The 27,371-nt window shown below is 44.6% G+C and overlaps 2 protein-coding genes across 2 annotated transcripts in view; both read right to left on the bottom strand.

Annotated features, from left to right (window-relative positions):
* The window catches only part of LOC311010642 (neoverrucotoxin subunit beta-like), a gene marked incomplete at its 5' end in the record, with an annotated part of 88,870 nt that extends 73,277 nt beyond the window's left edge, over positions 1 to 15,593 (bottom strand). Inside the window, 5 exons of the mRNA XM_084005219.1 lie at positions 9,394 to 10,890; positions 11,588 to 11,634; positions 13,588 to 13,761; positions 14,297 to 14,470; positions 15,412 to 15,593. Coding sequence (XP_083861345.1) covers positions 10,358 to 10,890; positions 11,588 to 11,634; positions 13,588 to 13,761; positions 14,297 to 14,470; positions 15,412 to 15,593 — 1,110 coding nt within the window. The remainder of the gene's footprint in view (positions 1 to 9,393; positions 10,891 to 11,587; positions 11,635 to 13,587; positions 13,762 to 14,296; positions 14,471 to 15,411) is intronic.
* The window catches only part of LOC311025196 (uncharacterized protein), a 228,753-nt gene that overhangs the window by 40,660 nt on the left and 160,722 nt on the right, over positions 1 to 27,371 (bottom strand). Inside the window, exon 8 of the mRNA XM_084027980.1 lies at positions 27,304 to 27,360. Within this exon, the coding sequence (XP_083884106.1) occupies positions 27,304 to 27,360 (57 nt within the window). The remainder of the gene's footprint in view (positions 1 to 27,303; positions 27,361 to 27,371) is intronic.

Raw genomic sequence — 27,371 nt, 5'->3', positions numbered from 1 at the left:
ATCACAGGCCAGGGGAACAGGGTCTGTGACACACACGTAGGAACATGAATAGGCCGATACAAAATATCTAACAACTAATTTACATCTGTCAACAATTAATTAAATTTACTATACCCAAACATATCCCAACTTAACACTATTTCATTGGTTTGTGGTTGGGAATTATTGAAACAGGGTGATAAGCAACTGCAGAGCAGTGCAGGGATGTAAAACCAAGTGTTTCTCAACCTTGGGGTCGAGGCCCCAAGTGGGGCCGCCTGGAATTCAAATGGGATCGCCTGAAATGTCTAGTCATTTTAAAAAAAATTACTGATAATAATATATTTTTTAACTAGCCTAATTATTATTATTTTTTAAATTATGATTAAATACACCACACAGAATCTTAAATAACTGTATTCTATACTTTTACTTTCTCAAATATAAATCGAGTTCAAATAAAATGCAGCATATAGCCTACATTTTTTTTTTATTGAAACAGGGTTCTTATGGTGATAAGCAACTGGTAGAGCAGTGCAGGGATGTAAAGCCAAGGGGGCCACTCCCCCCACCCCCCCTTCCCAATCCACTCTCTCTCTCTACACACACACACACACACACACCTACACACACACACACACACACACACACACACACACACACACCTACACACCTACACACACACACACACACCTACACACACACACACACACACACACACACACACACACACACACACACACACACACGACTGAATGTGCCCAGCAGCCCAGTGTCAGTGGCACCAAAATGCGCCGAAGCAAAGACTCGTCACGTTTACCGTTTGTCTCTGGTAAAAGGTTTAAACAATCTACATTATCATTTGGAGCAGCAGGAAAGCCAACAGAAAGGCAGGAAAAGAAGAAGGAAGGTGAGGATTTAAGTACAATAATATTAGAGTGAGGGAAATGTGTCAAAAGGCAACAGGTGCAATTGGCTGGAAATGCTAGGCTAGGCTAGGCTAGACTTGCCAACCAGCACTGACAATGTAACAGAACTAATGAAAGGAGATGCAGCTAGTGGTGGATTACTGCTCTTTGAAACAAGGAAACTGTTCACAGAGTCATTCTTTACAACGTCATGGTTTATTTAGACATTATTAGCTAGGTTAAGCACACAACACATAGCTAACGTTACCGAGAAGCTTATTCTTCACTCTGAGTCTGGAAAACCTACAGTGGCATGGCATGTAGTGGTGAACCTTCCCTTGCAGTCTTAAAGCAGTCCCCTTAGGATGCAGCTAATATATTGTAATAGAACAGAATCAACCTTTATTATCCACCAAAGGTGTAGAATTGTCCTGGGCTCACCATTTGCAGAAGACAAAGCACTAATTATACTAAAATCACAATGACAACATACTGGATTAAAATAAGTCAAAATAACAGTTTGCTATGTTAGGATGGATAATTCATATTGTGCTGGACTTTATTTTTTAATATAGCCCTAACATGTTATTAAGGTAGACCTATGACTCAGTTGCTTACACTTGTTTCTAAAAAAAATTCAACAGAGGAGGAGACAGGAGAGAAGGATGAGGAAAGTGGGACAGTGTCAGGAGGAGAAGAGAGAGAGAGAGGGCAGGAGAAGTCACCAGTCAGGATTCCCAGTCAGGAGGAGAAGAGAGAGAGAGGGCAGGAGAAGTCACCAGTCAGGATTCCCAGTCAGGAGGAGAAGAGAGAGAGAGGGCAGGAGAAGTCACCAGTCAGGATTCCCAGTCAGGAGGAGAAGAGAGAGAGAGGGCAGGAGAAGTCACCAGTCAGAGTCAGGAGGAGAAGAGAGAGAGAGGGCAGGAGAAGTCACCAGTCAGGATTCCCAGTCAGGAGGAGAAGAGAGAGAGAGGGCAGGAGAAATCACCAGTCAGGATTCCCAGTCAGGAGGAGAAGAGAGAGAGAGGGCAGGAGAAGTCACCAGTCAGGATTCCCAGTCAGGAGGAGAAGAGAGAGAGAGGGCAGGAGAAGTCACCAGTCAGGATTCCCAGTCAGGAGGAGAAGAGAGAGAGAGGGCAGGAGAAGTCACCAGTCAGGATTCCCAGTCAGGAGGAGGAGAGAGAGAGAGGGCAGGAGAAGTCACCAGTCAGGATTCCCAGTCAGGAGGAGAAGAGAGAGAGAGGGCAGGAGAAGTCACCAGTCAGAGTCAGGATGCTCAGTCAGGAGGAGAACCTGGTGCATGCTTATCCCAAGCCCATGACCCAGCAATTTACAAAGGCCAGAGTCACTACTCTGATGAAGATAGGCAGAGCATTCTCCAGAACAAATGGAGCAGAATCCAATATAAATATCCTCAAAGGCAATTTGGGAAAAGGCTCCTCAGATACAATGTGGAGTGGGAAAAAAAATACCCCTGGTTGCGATACTCTCCATCTGAAGATGCAGCATATTGCTGTGTGTGCATTTTGTTTGGCAAACAAAAAGGGTCAAATGCCACATTCCAGAGGGAGGGATTTAAGGACTGGAAGAATGCTGTAGGTGAGAAAAGGGGGATCATCCAAAATCACGGAAACACTCCAGGGCATATGGCAGCTTCTGATCTGGCAGAAAACTTCCTTCATGTATGTAAAGGACAAAGGAGAGACATACATTCTGTAATCAGTAAAACATATTCAGACAAAGTTCAGACCAACCGTAACATCTTGCTTTCGATCCTTGACATAATACTGAATCTTGGAAAGAGAAATATTGCATTCCGTGGCAATTGGAATGGAGAGACCCTTGAAGAGGATGGCAACTTCCAGCACTTTGTTAACTGGAAACCCAAGTTTGATGACACACTTAAACTACACCTTGAGACAGCACCTCGGAATGCTACATATGTGTCACCATCAATTCAAAATGAATTGATTGCATGCTGTGGGGCAGAGATCCAAGAAACAATTATTCAGAAAATCAAACAATCAAAATACTTCTCAGTTTTGGCAGATGAAACAGCAGATATAGGTGGAACAGAGCAGTTATCTATTTGCATCCGTTATGTATCAGAGGTTTTTGAGATACAAGAGGATTTTCTGGGTTTTTGTGCACTTGACAGGCAGGATGCTGCATCCATCACTCATGCCATCCTAGCACAGTTAGAGAAGTGGGGGCTCCCTATTGCTTTTCTGCGGGGCCAAGGGTATGACGGTGCTAGCACCATGAGCGGTAGGTTGGGTGGTGTTCAGAAGAAGATAAGGGAGCTTCAACCACGAGCCCTTTTTACTCACTGCCGTAGCCATGCCTTGAATCTTGTGGTGGTCCATGGATGCAGTGATGTCCCAATCGTGAGAAACACGATGACTACGATTGAGAAAATAGCTGTTTTCTTCTCAGCATCGGCTACAAAGAAAAACATGCTGCAAGACCATGTTTTGCAGGAGCAAGGTGAGGGGGCCAGAGGAGGAATCCCTTTGATGTCTGATACCAGATGGGGGTCCAGAATTAAAACAGTGGGTGCCTTCCTCTCGAAGCTCCATCCCATTTACTCGGCACTGCAAAAAATTGAAAGTGATGGAACACGCCTTAATTCAGAAAAGACCAGCAGGCTGCGAAACAGCATAGAATCGTTTGATACGATCATTACTGCAGTAATAGTCCACAAAGTTCTTGGCTACATACTGCCACTGACAACAAGGCTGCAGTCACCAAATGTGGATCTATTAAGCGCCTACAAGGAGGGGCGAGAAGTGGCTGAGGTCATTGAGAGCCTGCGCTGTGAGGAGAGATTCAGCTCCATTTATCAAGAAGCAGTGCGGATGGCTAGCACCATTGATGTTGCCCCTGTTAAGAAACGCATAACAACAACACAAAAACACAGAAGCAATGCACCTTCAGATTCAGTTGCAGAGCATTATCGAGTGAATTTGTTTCTTCCTTTCCTCGACCATGTCACTAGAGAACTGAAGACCAGGTTTGCTGAAGGCGATGAACCAGCGCTGCTTGCAGCCCTCCTAGTGCCGAATGCCCTGCCACAGCTGACCGACAGCAAAGAAAATCTTCTCCTGTCATGGTACAAAGAGGACCTGCCCCAGCCTGATGCTGCAGAGCAAGAAATACACAGATGGAAACATCATTTCAAGATGTATACTGGACATCTCCCTGAATCAGCAAAGGAGACACTGCAGAGCATTGACATGGGCTGTTATCCCAATATTCAGTGCATCCTTTGCATGTACCTCACATTGCCAGTCACCACTTGCTCCTGTGAAAGGTCTTTCTCAGCTCTACGCCGACTCAAAAACTGGCTTCGATCTGGCATGGGGGATGAGAGGCTGTCTGGTCTCTCATGCATGTACACAGAACCATGGCGGTAGATCCCATGAAAGTCCTCCAGAGGTGGGATGCTTCTGTCACAGAAGAATTGTCACTTGTTTTGATAAAAGGTAAGACTTCTTGTAGCTAAAAAGTATTACTGTATTTATTATGCCATACATTCACTGCACTAAGAACTGAATTGATAATGATTACATGTTCATGTACATTGTCTATGTCTGTTTATTAGTGTATTCTTTATATCATTACAGTTAGTGGTGAGAATCCACTCCAATGAAGCCCAGGAGAAAAAAGAACAAGATCCCCACCTCTGGATTACAAGCCAGCTGTTCCACAACACCCCCCTCCCCCCTCAGACACACACACACACACACACACACTCTGTGTTCTATTTGTTCCTTTTTGTGAAACTCAAAACAATGGTTTCTCTATGTTTCATTGCTGCTGGAAATGAACACACACACACACACACACACACACACACACACACACACACACACACACACACACACACACACACACACACACACACACACACACAGTAGTATAGGCCAGGCCAGCCATATACAGATGTTAAGGAATTTCAAGACATGAATTTTCATTCCAGTTAATTAATGATAATCAAGTTAAAACCTTCTCTCTCACACAGTTTAATATAAAACCTCATGTTCATCCACTTAACGTCAGAATTACATGACTGTTTATACAACCAGATGTTCAGCATCACTTGATGTTCCACCTCTTCCTTTTCAATCAACGACAAAATGAACGTTGCAGTTCAACATGTTAGTTATTACTGAAAATAAAAGTGTAATTAGCCACACTGATCTGTTTTATTCGTGCTTATTTCTTTCTTTTTGACCTTGGGGTGGGTCAGGGGGGCAGTTCAGGCCAGGAGGACTTTTGTTTTGAGGGTTGAGTTGGGATTGACCTCGGTATTTGAAAAATCCTGGCTACGGCCTTGACAGCGTCATGTCTATCAAAAAGAGTTGGATTAATTTGAAGCCTTCTCATTAGATTATCAGATCTGTTTTTAGCTGTAACATCATTTGAAGACATAGTTACATGCTCATTTTTCCAGGGCAGTCGGACTTCGTATCTGCCGTCAACAAACTTCACAGTTTCTTCAAATCTTTTCAGAACTGTTTCATCTGTCTGGGAATGTAATTCTTCCTTACCTATTCCGAGTGACTCCAGTTCCCAAAACCTGCCCAACTGGTTGGAGAGGGTTTGATCTGCTCAACACAGACATGCAGCAGTTCAACGTCAACAGCTTCGGTGACAAGATTCAGTGTGGTGACCTCTCCTTGCACAAGCCATCCAAACACACTTTCCAGCGCAACAAGTCCGTCTTCCAGCTTTTCCATTTGACCAGTGACAATTCTCCAGTACTGGTCTCCTCCAATTAGGACTCCCAGTTCTTCTGATTCCATTCCTCTCACGGGAACATCCGCCACAGGCATTCCTTTTGACTCCAAATCATTTCTTATTGTTTCACTTGCCATTTTAATAATTGAAGAGCTCACCTTGGGCGTCTCCAGGAGCTGAACTTCGATATTCTGATTATTTCTGATGTTCCTTAAACGCACCTTCACCTTCTTGCATGTCAGTCTTTGAGGTGTTTTGGAGCCAAATACAAAAACATGAAGTGTTTCTTTACCTACTATTGGCAGGTTAAGTGCTCTGGATATGTCTTCTGGAATAAAACTACGTGAGCTCCCTCCATCTAAAAGACATCCAGCCACCTGACTTTGAGTGGGTGCGTCTATCCAAACGGTAGCTGTTTGGAGTAAAACTGTACTACTCATAGAACTACTGGGAGCTACACTTGCTATCACTGCATCTGCTGTAATATTTCATGCAACTTGCTGTGTGCTTTCTTGTCTCTCTTCTGTGTGTTCTTCTTGTTGATTGGCTAATTGAGGACAGACTACTTTGTGGTGTCTTCGTCCACATTCTTCACAGGTAATTCCCTGCGTCTTACAATGACGCGCTATATGTCTGCTGCCTAAACACACAAAACACTTGCCTTCTTTTCTTCATTTTTCTCTCCTCAGTTCAAGAGTCAGTTCTGTACAGTTCTTAGATCTCTGATGGTTTCCTCCACAGAATATACACTTTGGCTCATCTCTGACGCTGACAGCGTGAAGCGAGGCTGTAGAGGCTGTGTAAGATCTCCTTTTTTACCGTATTCTTTTCTCCACATAGGACTTTTCCCATTGTTTCTCTGTATCTGGTTGGTGCACATTCTGGGTGAGATTGGCTGTTCTTTCACGACTTTCAACCTCCTTTTGGAAGAACGTCATCAGGCTTTGGACACTGAACGTGTTGTCATTATTTGCATCATCTCTTTCACTAGCGTTTTGACGGGTGAACTGCAAAGCCATTTCTTCTGGTATCATCTTCATGAGAATAGGGCAGAGCAAGTTGCCATAACTGTCAGAGACTACTCCCATTGAGCCTAAACTGCACACTTGTATCTCGATGTCATCATATAGCCTGCGTAAAGCTGCGACATCCCAGGCCCTTTTTACTGCTGTCAGATTTAATAGCTTATTCATATGTGCATTTATGATGAGATCTTTACGCCCAAATCGGCTGATAAGCATTTTCTTTGCATTGTCATCATTTTGGTCTGATAAAGAAAGTCCCATAACTACATTAGCTGCAGTGCCATATAAAAACGACTTCAAATATGTACATTTATCAGACTTGGTTAGACTGGCATTATTGTCAACTGCTGTCTCAAACTGGCTCCAAAAACATCTCCGGAAAACTTCTCAATGACCAATTTTGTCAACTTGCCTGCTTGTCTTCTCACCTCATTGTTTGAATATTGGGAAGTCACTGAAGCTGCGCTCTGATTGTCGTCTATATTTCTCAGGATGCGTTTTATCCGGGTCTTTCTTGACATGATTCGATCCATGTATTCAAAGGCTGAATTAACCTCGTCTTCCAAATCATCCCCTGCTGTCTCCGCTTCAATGTCATGGTCACTATCCATTAAAGCTCTTTCTCTCGCCGTCAGATGCTCCAAATATTCATCCAGCAAATCTGTGCTGGGATCTTCTTTTTCAACCTCCCGATCAATCTTGTCCAAGAGTCGTGTCGTAGCGGCCCGTATTGCTCCCCTTAGTTTCTTTTGTCTTTGCAGGTTCGACATTGTTGCTTTGTCCTATTATCCGCGTCTTCAGCTGTCATGCATTCTTTTTGTTTCTTCTCCCGGGTTTCGGCACCAAATGTAAGGTGTGGATATAGGAGGAGTGGAAGTTGCAGGTAAAAAAATGTACACTTTATTTCCTATACTTTAACAACTCTAAAATCAGGGGAAAGGGCAGGAAAAGAGTTCTGTGTGGCGAGAGTAGCCTTCTCCCAGTGGCGTCTCCCAGGTGACGCACATCAGGTCCTAATGAGCTCTGAGCGCAGACGCACTCAACTGCGGCCTCTCCGCGGCTCCTCTGCGGCGCTGTCCAGGGTGCTGAAGGTGACAGGTTAGAACCGCAACAGGTTGAAAGCAGAACCCCACCAGTGATGAATGGATGGACATGGTCTATGAGATCTATGTTATGGAGAGGAGATCTTTTTCCCTCAAAGTGGAAAAAGAAAGGTTTTACAGGATCTGGACCAAATGGACTGAGTATGTAAAACCAATTAGATGTGATTTCATATGACTGTACTTGGGCATTGTGTGAACCTGTCCTCCCTTTGTTTGTGTGTGTGAGTGTTATTTGGATTGTCTCAAGTGGTCCCCAGTTCTGTTCTGTTCTGATACTGTTCTCAACTAAAACCAGTAAGAGTCAGAAAAACATTCCAGAAGGCCAATATGGACCAAATCACATGGACTTCCTGGAAGCATCTTTATCTGTCTTTGAATGACTAAGATTGGAATTCATGTATGTGATGGTAATTTGCCTTTCTAAAGAAAAAGATCATTTCAAAACAATAAAATGGAAAACCATGCCAGATTGTGAAGACAAACTTTATTCTGTTCTTTTCTTCCTCTAAAATAAAACTTGCATCAAATGAAAATGTATGAACTCTATTTGAATTCCAATGAATAGTAATTTCTTGTTTTCATGTTCAACTATCCATCAGAGTAACATGAGAGAGAAAGGGAAGCATGCAGAAGAGTTGAGCAGAGGTGGAAGGGGATACATTGCAGATCTCATTCCAAACACTGAAGGATCTTCTGGATCAATACACGATCACAAACACTTCATTGACAAGTATGTTTTCACACACAAGGAATGTGACGTGGTGATTGGTGCAGAACAATACACACAGTCAGATAGTAGAATGACATCGTTACATCATTATGAAAACGGAACATTTACAATAGAATATGTGGAACTAATATAGAAGAACAGCTTCAATGATGTCAGCCATTCAAGGGTCTAGACCTCTGGGGGACCACAGTCTCTGGTTCCTCACATAGTCTGGTCTCTGGACTAATGTGAGCTACTATCTAGACCTCTGGGGGACCACAGACAGTCTCTGGTTCCTCACATAGTCTGGTCTCTGGACTAATGTGAGCTACTATCTAGACCTCTGGGGGACCACAGTCTCTGGTTCCTCACATAGTCTGGTCTCTGGACTAATGTGAGCTACTAGCTAGACCTCTGGGGGACCACAGTCTCTGGTTCCTCACATAGTCTGGTCTGGTCTCTGGACTAATGTGGTCTACTATCTAGACCTCTGGGGGACCACAGTCTCTGGTTGCTCACATAGTCTGGTCTCTGGACTAATGTGGTCTACTATCTAGACCTCTGGGGGACCACAGTCTCTGGTTCCTCACATAGTCTGGTCTCTGGACTAATGTGAGCTACTATCTAGACCTCTGGGGGACCACAGACAGTCTCTGGTTCCTCACATAGTCTGGTCTCTGGACTAATGTGGGCTACTATCTAGACCTCTGGGGTACCACAGTCTCTGGTTCCTCACATAGTCTGGTCTCTGGACTAATGTGAGCTACTATCTAGACCTCTGGGGGACCACAGACAGTCTCTGGTTCCTCACATAGTCTGGTCTCTGGACTAATGTGGGCTACTATCTAGACCTCTGGGGGACCACACACAGTCTCTGGTTCATCACATAGTCTGGTCTCTGGACTAATGTGGTCTACTATCTAGACCTCTGGGGGACCACAGACAGTCTCTGGTTCCTCCACATAGTCTGGTCTCTGGACTAATGTGGTCTACTATCTAGACCTCTGGGGGACCACAGTCTCTGGTTCCTCACATAGTCTGGTCTCTGGACTAATGTGGTCTACTATCTAGACCTCTGGGGGACACAGACCCAGGAGACAACATCTGGTTCCTGGCTGAGACTCTTTAGAGACACAGATTCTCATCTTTGAATTGACTCTGGATGGATTGTCTTTGTCTTCTGACACCATGTAGGGAGTTGATTTGATGATTTTATGTGTATACGTGCATATTTTTATCTGATCTGTTTATTTGATTCCTTTTATCTTTCTATTCTGTACTTTTTATTGTGTTTTATCTTGTGCAGCACTTTGGAAAACCTTGTGTTTGTTAAAATGGGATCTAAATAAAGTGGATTGGAATGGATTGGATATTTATTTATTTGTTCCGAACAATTAAAGACATAAAAATAGGAATGAAAACAACAACAAAATCGAAAGTCAAACAATTAGACATTCCAGAGGGGTATTCCATCAAACTCGCTAAGTGCAAAGCCGGGCTAATTTCGATAAGCCTCGCTACCTTTAGCCAGAGTTGCGTTCCATCAACGTGACTTGAGGCACTCTCCGCTAAGTAACCATGGGAATTTATCCGACCAAACTAGCCTGCTCCGGGGCAGGCTAACCATCAGGCTTACTTTAGCGGGGGTTTCAGAGAAGTCCGTCTGTCGGAAACAACTGTACCAGCAGAAGGTTCCGCCAAGCCTAGTCCTCGTGATTTTGTCACGTGAAAGACCAGAAATTACCAAAATTACATATATGAAGTACAAACAGACTATATGTGTGATTTCCAGCTGATTATATCATCCATTATAACCCCAAGAAATTTGTAATATGTAATCACAGCGTGTAAAAAATGAGCTTCACGTTCGGTGTGAACACGACTTCAGACCTAAAGACGACGCAGAGACACTGATGATCCAGACCAGACTAAAAACCCAGGATAAAGAGGTTCAGTGAATGTGGTGTTGAAGGTGTGGAGGTGGATCAGTTTGTCAGAGGAGACTTCGTAGAAGGTCAGACTGCCAGCAGGACAGTCCAAGTACACTGCTACCACATCAGAGGAGGAGTAGGAGGAGGAGGAGGAGGAGATGTGTGTATGTCTGTTATTGTGACTGGCATAGTAATCACCATCATCACAATCCAGACTCCAGGACTGATCATTCCATCCAAACCCAGAGTCGTTTCCTCTCCTCTTGATTCCTCTGTAACTCACTGATATACGAACCCTTCCTCTCCACTGGACCTCCCAGTAACAGCGACCAGTCAGACCGTCTCTACACAGCAGCTGAGGCTGTGAGACAAATCTGTCTGGATGATCTGGATATGACTGGTCGTCGTCCACATATGTCACCTTCCTGTTGTTGTCGTCCAGTTTGAGGTCTCTGCTGACTGTGTTTGTGTCCAGTTCCAGTTCACAGACATCTGATGGAGAGAACAAACACAATGCAGCTAAAGGTTCATCTCTGTCTCCCACTAAACTACGTCCCCATACAACTCATCTCCACTCTCTATTACGTTTCCATGGAAACAACGTGTTTTCTGGACCCAACGGTCAACGTTTGAAACCGTCTGAAAAAACCTTAACGAACAAAACAAAAACGCTACAAAACGACATCGTTGGTAGTAAAAATATCACAGTTGGGCCTAAAATGAGTAGAGATTGAAACCAGACCAAACTGTGGTCTGGTCTGTGGACTAATGTGAGCTACTATGGTAGAGCTCTGGGGGACCACAGACCCAGGAGACAACATCTGGGTCCTCCATTTAGGATTCAGGGACGTCGGGACGACAGGAGGACCATCTCAACGCTGAGACGCTTTAGAGACACAGAGTCTCAGGAACTTCTCTCTTCACTTCAAATATTTAAACTCACACAAACACCACAAAAACGGGAATGTTGGGTATTCGCCTCCGTTGCCGTCCGGCAGGAATTGGCGTCCGTTTGCGTCTCTGCGTTGACTTTGTGTGTAATTGAAGGTGAAAATGTGGCGTTTGGTGTGAACACAACACGACATCTTTACAGCCACGAAGAAACAAACGCTACGTCCTGATTAGAATCGGATTTCAGTCATGAACACGTTCAAATCTGGAGCAGCTGAGTTACTGAAGACATACTCACACTTCCTCACACCAGGTCTCAGTCTCTGCTGTCCCCCATGGTCCACCCTGCAGGAAGACATGCAAACACCAGTAAACATGAAGCCCAGCTCCTCAGTCAGAGACTGTTGTCCATCTGTCCTCACCTGAGAGTCCAGTCTGATGTCTGTCCATCTGTCCTCACCTGAGAGTCCAGTCTGATGTCTGTCCATGTGTCCTCACCTGAGAGTGTCCAGTCTGATGTCTGTCCATCTGTCCTCACCTGAGTCCAGTCTGATGTCTGTCCATCTGTCCTCACCTGAGAGAGTCCAGTCTGATGTCTGTCCTCACCTGAGAGTCCAGTCTGATGTCTGTCCATCTGTCCTCACCTGAGAGAGTCCAGTCTGATGTCTGTCCATCTGTCCTCACCTGAGAGTGTCCAGTCTGATGTCTGTCCATCTGTCCTCACCTGAGAGTCCAGTCTGATGTCTGTACATCTGTCCTCACCTGAGAGTCCATCTGTCCTCATCTGAGAGTGTCCAGTCTGATGTCTGTCCATCTGTCCTCACCTGAGAGTCTAGTCTGATGTCTGTCCATCTGTCATCACCTGAGAGTCCAGTCTGATGTCTGTCCACTTGTCCTCACCTGAGAGTCCAGTCTGATGTCTGTCCATCTGTCCTCACCTGAGAGTCCAGTCTGATGTCTGTCCATCTGTTCTCACCTGAGAGTCCATCTGTCCTCACCTGAGAGTGTCCAGTCTGATGTCTGTCAACCTGTCCTCACCTACATGTCCAGTCTGGTGTCTGTCCATCTGTCCTCACCTGAGAATCCAGTCTGATGTCTGTCCATCTGTCCTCACCTGTGTCCAGTCTGATGTCTGTCCAGCTGTCCTCACCTGAGAGTCCAGTCTGATGTCTGTCCACCTATCCTCACTTGAGTGTCCAGTCTGATGTCTGTCCACCTGTCCTCACCTGAGAGTGTCCAGTCTGATGTCTGTCCATCTGTCCTCACCTGAGAGAGTCCAGTCTGATGTCTGTCCATCTGTCCTCACCTGAGAGTCCAGTCTGATGTCTGTCCATCTGTCCTCACCTGAGAGTCCAGTCTGATGTCTGTCCATCTGTCCTCACCTGAGAGTGTCCATCTGTCCTCACCTGAGAGAGTCCAGTCTGATGTCTGTCCATCTGTCCTCACCTGAGAGTGTCCAGTCTGATGTCTGTCCATATGTCCTCACCTGAGAGTCCAGTCTGATGTCTGTCCACCGATCCTCACTTGAGTGTCCAGTCTGATGTCTGTCCACCTGTCCTCACCTGAGAGTGTCCAGTCTGATGTCTGTCCATCTGTCCTCACCTGAGAGTCCAGTCTGATGTCTGTCCATCTGTCCTCACCTGAGAGTGTCCAGTCTGATGTCTGTCCATCTGTCCTCACCTGAGAGTCCAGTCTGATGTCTGTCCATCTGTCCTCACCTGAGAGTCCAGTCTGATGTCTGTCCACCTATCCTCACTTGAGTGTCCAGTCTGATGTCTGTCCACCTGTCCTCACCTGAGAGTCCAGTCTGATGTCTGTCCATCTGTCCTAACCTGAGAGTCCAGTCTGATGTCTGTCCACCTATCCTCACTTGAGTGTCCAGTCTGATGTCTGTCCATCTGTCCTCACCTGAGCGTTTCCAGTCTGATGTCTGTCCATCTGTCCTCACCTGAGTCCAGTCTGATGTCTGTCCAGCTGTCCTCACCTGAGAGTCCAGTCTGATGTCTGTCCACCTATCCTCACTTGAGTGTCCAGTCTGATGTCTGTCCACCTGTCCTCACCTGAGAGTGTCCAGTCTGATTTCTGTCCAGCTGTCCTCACCTGAGAGAGTCCAGTCCGATGTCTGTCCATCTGTCCTCACCTGAGAGTGTCCAGTCTGATGTCTGTCCACCTGTCCTCACCTGAGAGTGTCCAGTCTGATGTCTGTCCATCTGTCCTCACCTGAGAGTCCAGTCTGATGTCTGTCCATCTGTCCTCACCTGAGAGTGTCCAGTCTGATGTCTGTCCACCTGTCCTCACCTGAGAGAGTCCAGTCTCCAGTGTGGACCCTCCAGTCCAGCAGACAGCAGCTTGACTCCTGAGTCTCCTGGATGATTGTAGCTCAGGTCCAGCTGTCTCAGATAGGAGGGGTTGGAGTCCAGAGCTGAGGCCAGAGAAGAACAGCCGTCCTCTGTGATGAGACAACCTGACAGACTGAAGACACACACACTTCTGTCACTTCTGGGGACTTTTAAACTGAGAAAAAGTGATCATTCTCTGTTGTTGTGTTGATGTTGTACTGGGTGGGATAAGCGTGGCTGAGTGATGGACAGAGACGGATAGAGGAGGACGAGAAGTCAAGAAACAACAGTAGAACCAGTCTATGTGGTCTGTCTTCAGACCTGGTGTCCCAACAAAGATCTGGCTACTGATTTAAACCAACTAGCAAAGAAAACTGTAATTCAATAACATCTCAACTATGTTTGTTGTCAGTTTTCATATTGAACTGGAGGAATTAAGTAACATTATTAATTAAATAACAAGTATTCTGAGAATAAAGTCAAATACAAAACTTGGAGTCTCAGAACATATCAGACATTCATGTGTTCAACTGCTCTTTTAGAGCCGCCATGTGAACTTTAGCAAAAGTGTCTTTTCAGGAATAAGAGCAAAGAAGTGAATATTTGGTGCATGTAAACGGATCATTGGAAGCTTCATAGGTAAACTTCTCAAAGTCCTTGAGTCTGACCTGAGAGTTTCCAGTCCACAGTGTGGACTCTTCAGACCAGCAGACAGCAGCTCCAGTCCTGAATCCTGCAGGTCGTTGTGACTCAGGTCCAGGTCTCTTAGACTGGAGGACTGGGAGCTGAGAACTGAGGACAGACCTTCACAGCTTCTCTCTGAGAGGTTACAGCCACTGAGTCTGAAGAGGAATCAGAAATGTGTGATGAAACTAGAACAAACAACTGTTCGTCTCCTTGGAATTAACAATGAAAACTCCTCAGCAAGATCGAAAACAGGCTTTACAAAGACTTAACTTGTGTTTGTATTGCAGTCCTTCACAAGACCAACAAGAACATTTCATTCATTGACCTTTAAACTTAACCAGCAAGGATTTTATCAATGAGAAAAAAACTCATCCTAAAACCAGAAATAAATGTAAAATGTGGTAGAAAAGAATTCAATGTAACTTCTGTGGACACTGTTCCAACACTAACTTCACGTGTTCAAACATGATGAGAAAACTCTTTGTATTCCTTGAAAATCATTGATTCTTTTCATGTTTTACTAGATAGAATCTTATCATTCCAAGCAGAAAGTGAGTTCTTCTGCTGCGTTCACACCAAACCTGAAGTGATGTTTGAGTTTGACTGCAGGATGAATTGGTTTTATTTGTGGGATCATTTGTGTTTAGTCACGACACTCATGCTAGACACACCAGCGAGGAGGCGGGGCTTATCTCCATGTAGAAACAACCAGGGTTCCTCCATCACGGATGAAATAACCACTATTGCTGCTTTGTACATGTTGTGAAGTCCCAGATACACCAGGAAACCAAACGCCGTCCTGTCTGAGTTCATAGCCTCATGACGACAACAGCATTTAGAAACGCCAGCTGGATTTGTAAAACTATTCAAAGTTAGAACGGCAGGGGAAAGACAAACAAGACGTTTGGTTTCTTTAGTGATTTTGTTCTTCTGCTGTTAGATCGTTACCAGCAGAAACGTGTTTCATCAGCCATGGAAACAGATTAGTAGCAAAAGTGTCTTTTCAGGAATAAGAGCAAAGAAGTGAATATTTGGTGCATGTAAACGGATCATTGGAAGCTTCATAGGTAAACTTCTCAAAGTCCTTGAGTCTGACCTGAGAGTTTCCAGTCCACAGTGTGGACTCTTCAGACCAGCAGACAGCAGCTCCAGTCCTGAATCCTGCAGGTGGTTGATACTCAGGTCCAGGTCTCTTAGACTGGAGGACTGGGAGCTGAGAACTGAGGACAGACCTTCACAGCTTCTCTCTGAGAGGTTACAGCCACTGAGTCTGAAGAGGAATCAGAAATGTAGAATAAAAAACAGAACAAGTCTGGCTTACTTCGGTGCTAATCCCCTTCACTTTAATTATCAGACGGCTGACGGCAAGACACGGAATGTTAGCTTGTGTCTGGTTGTAGCATTTATTCACCGACAAACATGCGGTACCCACAATACACTGCTGCACACTGTACCACGCTGTAATCTAACCGATGACTTCATACTCTCTCTCTTTATACTTCAACGTACAGAGAGCCAACAGTGTGAATGCATTAAAAAGATGAATGTGTTAAATCCACAAATGAATCATCCCGCGTTAACACGTTCATTTTGATGCCCCAAATATTTAAAGGTACAATATGTAAGAAATCTAAAGCAACTGGCCGTAAAATCCTCCTAATATGTCATAGAGACTCAGGAATAATGATCATATAACATACTGAACTCACCAACAACAACAGTACAGCCAAAATATTAGCATTTAAAAAAATCTTTTGCGGACCGCAAATCCTGTTTATGTTTTGAAAACATGTTTTGGCATGTGGCGCCACCCACTGGCGTCTACAAATCATTGCAGTCAGTAGAGTCTCAGCTGCCGAGCAACCACGGGTTGCCAGTTTCGAGTGAGCTACAATGGCGGAGGCAACGAAACCCAAAAGAGCTCGTTATGATTCATAAAAACGCCAAGATAAAAACCGAGGCAAAGCGAGGGTCTATATAGGGGATGCATTTGAACGGTGGAGACAGTAGAAAGCTGAGAGGAATTTGAAATCGGATGCAGAATTGGCTACTCTTCTCCTAGACGGGTAAGTTGAGCTTGGCTAACTAAGTTAGCATCATAGCTTGACGGGGATGGACATTTCTAATACTTTGAACTGTCGAGAAACAACGTTATTCATTTAGATCATAGAAACAAACGTTAGCAGCACAGCTAACGCTAGCAGCATTAGCACTGTCCTGTTACGAGCTAACGTTTGTTTCTATATACGAGTTGTTACTCCGCTGTCCGGCTGCCTTCGGTGTGTTTGGATACGCCAACAGCTCTGGCAACCTCGAGTCTGGAGGGGAGGGGGTGGAGGGGGAGGCGGATACGACTCGCCGCAGTGTTTTGAATTTGAGTGTAGTACCGTTTTTGGCCACATTCTTACATATAGCGCCTTAAAGGCGAGTCCACACCGGACCGAAAATCGGCGTCTTTGAGAGAGTCGGCCTCCGTGACACGAGTCTGCTTGGTGTGGTCGCTCGAATCTGCCCACGTCGGGGTTCATTTCAGCCGATTCAAATGTGTAATCTGCCATGCGAGTCGGTGACTCTTTTACCATTCTGATTGGTGGAGGCTAGCAGCTTGACTAGCGAATCAGTGAAGCCCGGAAGTGACGATGTAAACATACCAGATAACCAGTAGAATCGAAGAAGGTGGTCTAGAGAGGACCGCCTACTTCCGGTTTTTGTGTTTTTTGGCGCACAATACAGATTAGCGCCGCCTGTTGTTTTGGAGACATTACATCTCGCGCAAGCGCGGAACGTATGGCGTCAGCTGTAGTTCCGTAGGTGTGAACCGCCCAAGTCGTTGTTCGAGTCTGCCATGTTAAGTAGCCCGACTTCACGAGTCGGGCAGTCGGTGCGGTGTGGACCCGCCTTTAAACATCAAACTGCAGAGAAAAGAGTTTGGTTTCCTTTAGTGATTTGTTCTTTTGGTGGAGCCGAATGAATTTGCACATTGATATTTTATTTTTTTAAATCAGCAAGTACTCAGTACTTGAATAGTTTTTTCACTAAATACTTTTTTCCTCAAGTAACTATTTGGATGACAACTATTTATTATTTACTTTTTGCTGTTTGGAAAACCAATCAAATCATTCAGAATGCAGATAGAACCTTGTAATTCCATGGTGGTTCGTTGTATTTTGAATATAAAAACTAGATTTACAGAGCTTTGCTGGAGGCTTGGACCACCGGCAGCAGCCTCAGAAGAGCCTCCTCTGAAGCAGAGTATTTCTTCAGGTCAAACACGTCCAGACGTTTTTCTGACGACAGTAAGATGAAGACCAGAGCTGACCAATCAGAAGGAGACAGTTCATTGTAGGAGAGACATCCTGAAGTCATGGACTGTTGGATCTCCCTCACCAGAGAACGATCATTCAGTTCATTCAGACAGTGGAACAGGTTGATGCTTCTCTCTGGAGACAGATCCTCATTAAGCTTCTTCTTGATGTACTGGACTGTTTTCTGATTGGTCCGTGAGCTACTTCCTGTTTGTGTCAGCAGACCTCGTAGATGTTTCTGATTGGTCTTTAGTGACAGACCCAGAAGGAAGCGGAGGAACAGGTCCAGGTGTCCGTTTGGACTCTGTAAGGCCTTGTCCACAGCTCTCTGGTGCAGATGTTTTAGTTCAGGTTTGTCTCTGGTGACTTCAGACACCCCGGAGGTTGTTGGTTCTTCTGCCATCAGATTGACATCAGACTTGATGAAGGTCAGATGGACATGAAGAGCAGCCAGAAACTCCTGAACACTCAGATGGACAAAGCAGAACACCTGGTCCTGGTACAGTCCTCTCTCCTCTCTGAAGACCTGTGTGAACACTCCTGAGTACACTGAGGCTGCTTTGATATCGATGCCACACTCTGTCAGGTCTGGTTCATAGAAGATAAGGTTTCCTTTCTGCAGCTGCTCAAAAGCCAGTTTTCCCAGAGACTCAATCATCTTCCCGGTCTCTGGACTCCAGTGTGGATCCGTCTCAGCTCCTCCATCATACTTGACGTTCTTCAGTTTGGACTGAACCACCAGGAAGTGGATGTACATGTCGGTCAGGGTCTTGGGCAGCTCCCCTCCCTCCCTGGTCTTCAACATGTCCTCCAGAACTGTAGCAGTGATCCAGCAGAAGACCGGGATGTGGCACATGATGTGGAGGCTCCGTGAGGTCTTGATGTGGGCAATGATCCTGTTGGCCTGCTCCTCATCTCTGAACCTCTTCCTGAAGTAGTCCTCCTTCTGTGGGTCAGTGAACCCTCTGACCTCTGTCACCATGTCAACACACCCAGGAGGGATCTGATTGGCTGCTGCAGGTCTTGTGGTGATCCAGAGACGAGCAGAGGGAAGCAGTTCCCCCCTGATGAGGTTTGTCAGCAGCACTTGGACTGAGGTGGACTCTGTAACATCAGTCAGGATCTCGTTGTTGAGGAAGTCCAGAGGAAGTCGACACTCGTCCAGACCGTCAAAGATGAACACAACCTGGAACCCTTCAAACCTGCAGATTCCTGCTTCTTTGGTTCCAGGGAAGAAGTGATGAAGGAGTTCCACCAAGCTGAACTTCTTCTCTTTCAGCAGGTTCAGCTCTCTGAAAGTGAATGGAAACGTGAACAGTATGTCCTGGTTGGCTTTGTCTTCAGCCCAGTCCAGAGTGAACTTCTGTGTTAACACTGTTTTCCCGATGCCAGCCACTCCCTTTGTCATCACTGTTCTGATTGGTTCATCCCTTCCAGGTGAGCCTTTAAAGATGTCTTCTTGTCTGATGGTTGTTTCTGGTCTGTCTGGTTTCCTGGATGCCGTTTCAATCTGTCTGACCTCATGTTGGTCATTGACCTCTGCAGTCCCTCCCTCTGTGACGTGGAGCTCCGTGTAGACCTGATTCAGGAGGGTTGGGTTTCCGGCTTTAGTGATGCCCTCAAACAAACACTGGAACTTCTTCTTGAGGTTAGACTTGAGTTTACGTTGGTACACTGCACCAGCGGTTCCTGGATAAACAACAAAGGAACCCAGTTAGTGGATCCTACAGACCCTTTTACAGTCTATGAATAAGCCATGTATTAGAGCCATGTATCCCTGTAGTCCTCAGTATGAGTGACTTATTTAATGATTAAATCAGAACTATTGGAGACAATATCAATCAGGTGCAACATAAAATAAATAAAAGACTTTTACAAGACAAACAGAACTGAAGGATATAACCCTTTGAAATGCAGCTGCAAAGCTCCACGAGTCAGTCACTACAACCAGTGGTGGCCTTAGGCTTTAGGGTCCCGTTTCAATACTACACTCAACAAAAATATAAACGCAACACTTTTGTTTTTGCTCCCATTTTTCATGAGATGGACTTAAAGATCTAAAATTCATTCCAGATACACAATATTACCATTTCTCTCAAACATTGTTCACAAATCAGTCTAAATGTGTGATAGTGAGCACTTCTGCTTTGCTGAGATAATCCATCCCACCTCACAGGTGTGCCACATCAAGATGCTGATCTGACATCATGATTAGTGCACAGGTGTGCCTTAGACTGTCCACAATCAAAGGCCACCCTGAAATGTGCATTTTTTTGCTTTATTGGGGGTCTGGGGACTCAGAACCAGTCAGTATCTGGTGTGACCACCATTTGCCTCATGCAGTGCAACACATCTTCTTCGCATAGAGTTGATCAGATTGTCAATTGTGGCCTGTGGAATGTTGGTCCACTCCTCTTCAATGGCTGTGCGAAGTTGCTGGATATTAGTGGGAACTGGTACACGCTGTCGTAAACGCCGGTCAAGCACATCCCAAACATGCTCAATGGGTGACATGTCCGGTGAGTATGCTGGCCATGCAAGAACTGGGACATTTTCAGCTTCCAAGAATTGTGTACAGATCCTTGCAACATGGGGCCGTGCATTATCTTGCTGAAACATGAGGTGATGTTCATGGATGTATGGCACAACAATGGGCCTCAGGATCTCATCACGGTATCTCTGTGCATTCAAAATGCCATCAATAAAATGCACCTGTGTTCTTCGTCCATAACAGATGCCTGCCCATACCATAACCCCACCACCACCATGGGCCACTCGATCCACAACATTGACATCAGCAAAGCGCTCACCCACACAACGCCACACACGCTGTCTGCCATCTGCCCTGAACAATGTAAACCGAGATTCATCCGTGAAGAGAACACCTCTCCAACGTGCCAGACGCCATCGAATGTGAGCATTTGCCCACTCAAGTCTGTTACGGCGACGAGCTGGAGTCAGGTCAAGACCCCGATGAGGACGACGAGCATGCAGTTGAGCTTCCCTGAGACGGTTTCTGACAGTTTGTGCAGAAATTGTTTGGTTATGCAAACCAATTGTTTCAGCAGCTGTCTGAGTGGCTGGTCTCAGACGATCTTGGAGGTGAACCTGCTGGATGTGGAGGTCCTGGGCTGGTGTGGTTACACGTGGTCTGCGGTTGTGAGGCCGGTTGGATGTACTGCCATATTCTCTGAAACGCCTTTGGAGACGGCTAATGGTGGAGAAATTAACATTCAATGCACGAGCAACAGATCTGGTTGACATTCCTGCTGTCAGCATGCCAATTGCCGATCCCTCAATGCTTGTGGCATCTGTGGCATTTTGCTGTGAGACAAAACTGCACATTTCAGAGTGGCCTTTTATTGTGGGCAGTATAAGGTACACCTGTGCACTAATCATGATGTCAGATCAGCATCTTGATGTGGCACACCTGTGAGGTGGGATGGATTATCTCAGCAAAGCAGAAGTGCTCACTATCACACATTTAGACAGATTTGTGAACAATGTTTGAGAGAAATGGTAATATTGTGTATCTGGAATGAATTTTAGATCTTTAAGTCCATCTCATGAAAAATGGGAGCAAAAACAAAAGTGTTGCGTTTATATTTTTGTTGAGTGTATGTATGAGGCCCTATCCCATGAAACATTTAATTAACGATATGTTTGCACCCATGTGTCTCTGATGCATTGAAACCTGAAAGGATGCAGCGGCCGCTACTTTCAAATTAAAAGCCCCCCGCTAAGAACCCAGTTCTTAACTCCGATAGGGTGCAATGTAATGCTCTTATTTTGAAGACACATCCGTTGTCTAAATCGTTTCCTCCGCCGCAACAACTTCACTTGCAGAAGGATGCCAGAGAATTCACAGAGACGCTGGAGAAGTTTGTGATATTTTCATCCCGGATTTTTGAGATGAAGGAATTAAACACCTGTCCCAAATAAACGCCTCGTCTGTGAAGTGATTGAAACAAATGATTATTTGGTATTTTACGGTATGATAACTCCCGGCCCGGGGAGAGAGACACGCATCACAGTGCTCAGCTGCAGACACAGCAGAGAGGTGAGGAGACGCGACGCATCATGACTGACAGGCATCAAGGCCACTCAGCGTTACCTGACCGCCCCGCCCCCAGATACTTCATTCACAAAAACAGGGCCTGTGGAAATGCAGGGAGGAGTCTCATACATTCACTTGCTCACCTGTCTTGCCAAATGCATTGCTTGTCTTTTTGTTGTTGAACAGATTGCAAAGTGGCACTTTTATTGTCTCTATTTTTGACCTTGCTGTTATTTCACGTTATTGCGTTAGAGTTTAGATCCAGCATGATGTTACTTGATAATCCGGAGGCGCGGAGCGAGCGGGCGTCGGTCGGACAGTCTGATAACTGCACAGGTCCTTCACTCAACTAAATACAGAGAAATGTCCCACACAGTAACATTACAGAACCAAACAACAGTAACGTAGTAACTCTAACTGTCTTTGACAACTTATATGAGGAAAAAAAATACCACAGCTGTACGTGGAGAAGCGTCCGTCCTCCCGCCTGTCCTGCCGACTCTTCCTCACATTTCTGCCTGAAAAACAGCGTCTGTCACCGGCAAAAAACCTTAACTCACCGAGTGTTTGTGATGGAAATGTATTTTCACCACAAACACAAACACCCCGGTGAGTTCAAATCGACGGTTGTGGTGATCTGTTTTAAATAAATGTATTAATTTATTTTATTTTAAATAAATCACTGCGACTGTCAGCCCTCCCGACTTCAGGGAACTTTCCCCCAGCCTCCTTCCCGAGTGACAGAGTCAGACAGCGACCTGATGCCCATTATGGAATTATGTAGGCTACTTTAGCGAGAAAAACCTAACTTTGTCACTTTCCAGGATGTTTGACGCCAACGTCATCATCATGACGTGTACCATCGCGCCTCATTAGGAGCCTCACTTTCTGTGGGAATCACAGGTGATCGGCGGAGATGCTTCGCTCTGTGTGAATCACCATCTGTGGAGAATTGCCGAACCCCCGCTCCTGAGATAATGCAGAGACGCTGTTTAAAAAGGGCTAGCCTACAGTTTCACCACAAGGTTCATTTATTCACTCTTTTTGTTTCTTTTGATCGGCCATCCCATCATGTTTGGGGGCCCCCCAGGCCGCCTATGACTACAACACATCACAATACAGCATCATAGAAAGAGACGGTATGATGACATGTTGAAAATAGTACCGTTGGGTTTTCTAAATATCCTGGTAGACCGTAACCTAACCATTTAGTTCCTACGAGCTGAAAGTCACCAGTTAACACGGTCACTGGGTGAAGTGAAACACCTGTTTCTCTGAAACGGTCGTGATCCTGTCTGAACTCTGTAGAACTTGAGTGTTGGAATATCGATTCTGACATCCGAACATTAACAAACATTGAAGTTGTGTGCAGCCTATTAAGAGTTTGGAAATATGAAGTTCTTCATATTGAATCCTTCTCTTCTTTCCACCATGTTAAATCTGTTAAAATCCTCTTACTGATCAGCACACAGTCAGCCAGCTCCTCCTGCTTCATTCTCCTCAGGAAGTGCACTGTGATCTTCTGAAACGCCTCTCTGCTCCTCCTCTGCTCTTCATCCTCATCGTCCAACAACTCCTCGTCCTCACTCTCCAAGCATTCTGGGTAATCTGGACTCAGGACCTTCTGGATCTTCTTCAGCTCGTTCTTCACAAAAGTGCAGATGTTCTCCTCCAGCAGCTGGAACAGAAGGATAAACTGAACATGAACTCTAAAGAACCCAACATGGGATTCATGTGTGGGTCTGAGCAGCATGGAGACCACTAGAACCAGTTCAGCATTGAATCTGTAGTGGATGTGGTTAATAGTGAAAGGTGAGCTTGTACATGTACTCACCATAAATATGGAGTCCAGGTGTGTTTGATGCTGCCGGGTAAACGGAACCTCTGAGATCTGCTGAACTCTGTGGAGAAAACCAAGTTCAAAGGCAAGGCAAGGCAACTTTATTTGTATAGCACATTTCATACACAAGGCAGACTCAAAGTGCTTCACATCATACAACAAAGTGAAGAAAAAAAAAATAGAAGAATTAAAAGAAAATAAAGGCAAATTTAAAAATGCATTACAGAAAGAAAGGAGAATAAAAACATATTTGCAATAATTAAAAACAGTGCAGACATTAAAAGATTTAGCAGAAAGCTATGGTGAACATAAAAGTTTTCAGTCTAGTTTTAAAAGTGGTCAGAGTTGGGGCAAGTCTTACATCTTCAGGAAGTTTATTCCAGCCATTTGTTGCATAGTGACTAAATGATGCTCTCCCGTGATTGTTGTTTACTCTGGGAATCACTAACAGATTGGTCTCAGAAGATCTTAGTGGTCTAGAAGGCTTATGTAGTGGGAGCATATCAGTGATATACTTCGGTCCTAGACCATGTAGTGATTTATATGTGAGCAGGAGGATTTTGAAATCAATCCTCTGACATACAGGGAGCCAATGTAAGGATTTAAGAATTGGTGTAATGTGCTCACATTTTTTGGTCTTTGTAAGAACTCTAGCAGCAGCGTTCTGAACAAGCTGTAGCTGCCTGACAGTTTTTTTTTTTGGAAGACCTGCAAGGAGACCATTACAGTAGTCTAGCCTACTAGTAATAAAGGCATGTACAAGTTTTTCTAAGTCTTGAGCTGACATGAGCCCTCTAAGTCTTGCTACATTTTTTAGGTGATAGTAGGCTGATTTTTTTTTTACTGATTTAACGTGACTGTCGAAATGTAAATCAGAATCCATAATAACCCCAAGATTTCTGGCTTTGTTTGAGGTTTTCAGGGACAGAGAGTGAAGGTGTTGAATTACTTTAAACCTTTCGTTTTTAGCACCAAAAACAATTATCTCAGTTTTGTCCTCATTTAGTTGTAGGAAGTTTTGGCACATCCAGTCTTTGACTTGCTCAATGCACTGGCACAGAAGATCTATGGGGCGATAGTCGTTTGGTGATAGTGCTACATAGATTTGGGTGTCATCGGCATAGCAATGGTGGTCAATGTTATTATTTTGCATAATTTGTCCTAGTGGGAGCATGTAGATGTTGAATAAAGTTGGCCCCAAGATTGAACCTTGGGGGACTCCACACGTTGGTAGGTTCTGATACAAAGTCGCCAATGGAAACAAAATAGTTCCTATCTTGTAGATATGACTTGAACCAGCTTAAGACTGTGCCTGAGAGCCCCACCCAGTTTTCCAACCTGTCCAAGAGTATTGAGTGGTCGACAGTGTCAAATGCAGCACTGAGGTCTAATAGCATTAATATTGAAGTTTTGCCAGAGTCTCTGTTAAGACGGATGTCATTTACAACTTTAATAAGGGCCGTCTCGGTGCTATGAAAAGGTCGAAATCCTGACTGGAAGTTGTTGTGGCAGCCAGTTGAAGCCAGGAAGTGATTTAGTTGTTGGAGGACAACTTTCTCAATTATTTTACTTATGAAGGGTAGATTTGAAATTGGTTTGTAGTTGTTGATAATAGAGGCATCTAGGCTCCGCTTTTTTAGAAGAGGTTTAATGACTGCAGTTTTGAAGGCCTTTGGGAAATTGGCTGATTGAATGGAGTTATTAACTATTTGCAATACGTCTATTGATAGGCAGTCAAAAACATTCTTAAAAAAGTTGGTAGGTAAAGCATCAAGGCAGCAGGTGGATGATTTTAGATCTGTCACCGTTTCCACTAGAGTTTTAGAGTCTATGGCATTAAAGCTTGCCATGATTGCTGTGTTACTTTTGCCTGAACAGGGTGGTGATCCAACTTTTCTGTTTGAGATATTGATGGCGCGTCTGATGCCTTCAATTTTATTAGTATAAAAGAATGCAAACTCATTGCATTTCTGCGTGGAATGGAGTTTAGCTGGTATTTGTGTTGGGGGGTTGGTCAGTCTGTCAACAGTTGCAAATAGGGTTTTCGCCTTCTTAGTGTTTATGATATTGGAGAAGAATGTTTCTCTCGCACTTTTTAAGACTAAATTGTAGGCCCGGAGGCTCTCTTTATAGATGTCATGGTGAATATGAAGTTTAGTACTCCGCCAGATTCGTTCAGCCTTCCTGCACTCTCTTCTCTGGGCTGTCACAACAGCAGCTTTTCTCCAGGGTGCCTTTTGCTTACTAGAAATTGTTTTAACCGTAGCAGGTGCATTGACATCTATGACATTCAGAATTTTGGAATTAAAGATGTTTACAAGATCATCAGCATGACATGGGTTTAGAGGTGGTAACGAGGAAATGGCATTTTTAAAGAGTACATTGGCATGTTCATTGATGAACCGCTTTTTGACCTTATTTGATTCTGTTTGTGTGTCAGGAATGAAAGAAATATTAAAGAAAACACAGAAGTGATCAGACAATGAAGGATCAGTCACAAAAACATCAGAAACATGGAGACCTTTTGTGATAATCAGGTCCAGGGTGTGTCCCTTACAATGAGTAGACTCTTTCACATGTTGAGAAAGGTCAAATGTGTCTAGAATATTAAAAAGTTCTTTTGCACCCTTGTCATTCAAATCATCAATATGAAAATTAAAGTCATCGGTTATAACTAGGCAGTCGAAATCAGTGGAGATGCTAGACAATAATTCAGTAAAATCATCGAAAAAATGTGATGAATATTTAGGTGGCCTGTAAATAATTAACAGGAGAACTCTGGGAGAGCATTTCAACACAGCACAAAGGTATTCGAATGATGGAAAAACACCAAGTGACATCTGTTTCCCCTGAAATGTATTTTTAAATATAGCAGCAACCCCTCCACCTCTTTTCCCAGATCTACAAACATCAATGAAATTATAGTTGGGGGGTGCTAAAGAGTAGAGTCACTAAAGCACAGACTGGAGATCAGAAGTGGACGTTGTCATGGCGACGTCACCTGTTGGTTTGTGGACTACGGTTTTGAAGCCTCGGGTTCTGATGAACACAAGCGGAAGAGCAGCAACCTGAGCAGCAACCTTACTGGATCTGGATCCATGTGGATTCTGGTGTGAAGCTGCTAACAAAGTTAGCTTCATAATTCAAGGTCAACTTTACAGCTACGTGTTAAAGTCATCTTAGTAGCTAACCGTTGGCTTCTCAAACCTGCAGGAAACCTCATTCAGGTCTTGGTCCAGATGGTGTAGCTGGTGAACTGTACTTGATATGGCTGCTGTTGGTCCTTGTGTGAGTCTTTCTAACACAGACTTGAAAGATTGTCTCTCTGGTTGCTGCTTGCTTGCCTTGAACTGTCTGTTAATGGATGATTAAAGTTAAAAAAATATCAAAGTTCCAACGTTGCCTTTGCTTCCCATGAAAACCTGAACCCTGGTCTGATCCAGGACCTGATACGTGTCTGTTTCTCCCTTCGTATATGTTCCTGGACTTTGAGCGGTTACCTGTTCCTGATTCCTCTGGATTTCTTTACCTGTTTAGACTAAACCGGTCTCCCAACGCATCAAGTACCCAGTTTGGTCAGACCCACTTGGAGTCTGATGCTGATGCACCAGGTTTTCAAGTAGCTCCGATGTAAACCCAGCTTAGTTTAGCTGAGCTTAGTGTAGATCCACTTCTTTGGCATTAGCTGTGACGTTAGCCAAGTTAGCTTCTCTCTGACTCTTAACTTTTCTCTGGCTGGTCTAGACCTGATTTATCCTCCAAGGAGAGTCCAGGTTCAGTTCTTACCTTCCATCAGCAGCTTGTTCAGCCATAGACCGTTCACTGGGTGAATGGAGGAGTTTTCTGTGTGAAAG

The sequence above is a fragment of the Eutrigla gurnardus genome (assembly GCF_963514095.1).
Source record: "Eutrigla gurnardus genome assembly, chromosome: 1".
NCBI lineage: Eukaryota > Metazoa > Chordata > Actinopteri > Perciformes > Triglidae > Eutrigla > Eutrigla gurnardus.
The sequence above is the reverse complement of the archived record's forward strand: the minus strand, read 5'-3'. Positions and strand labels throughout refer to the sequence as shown.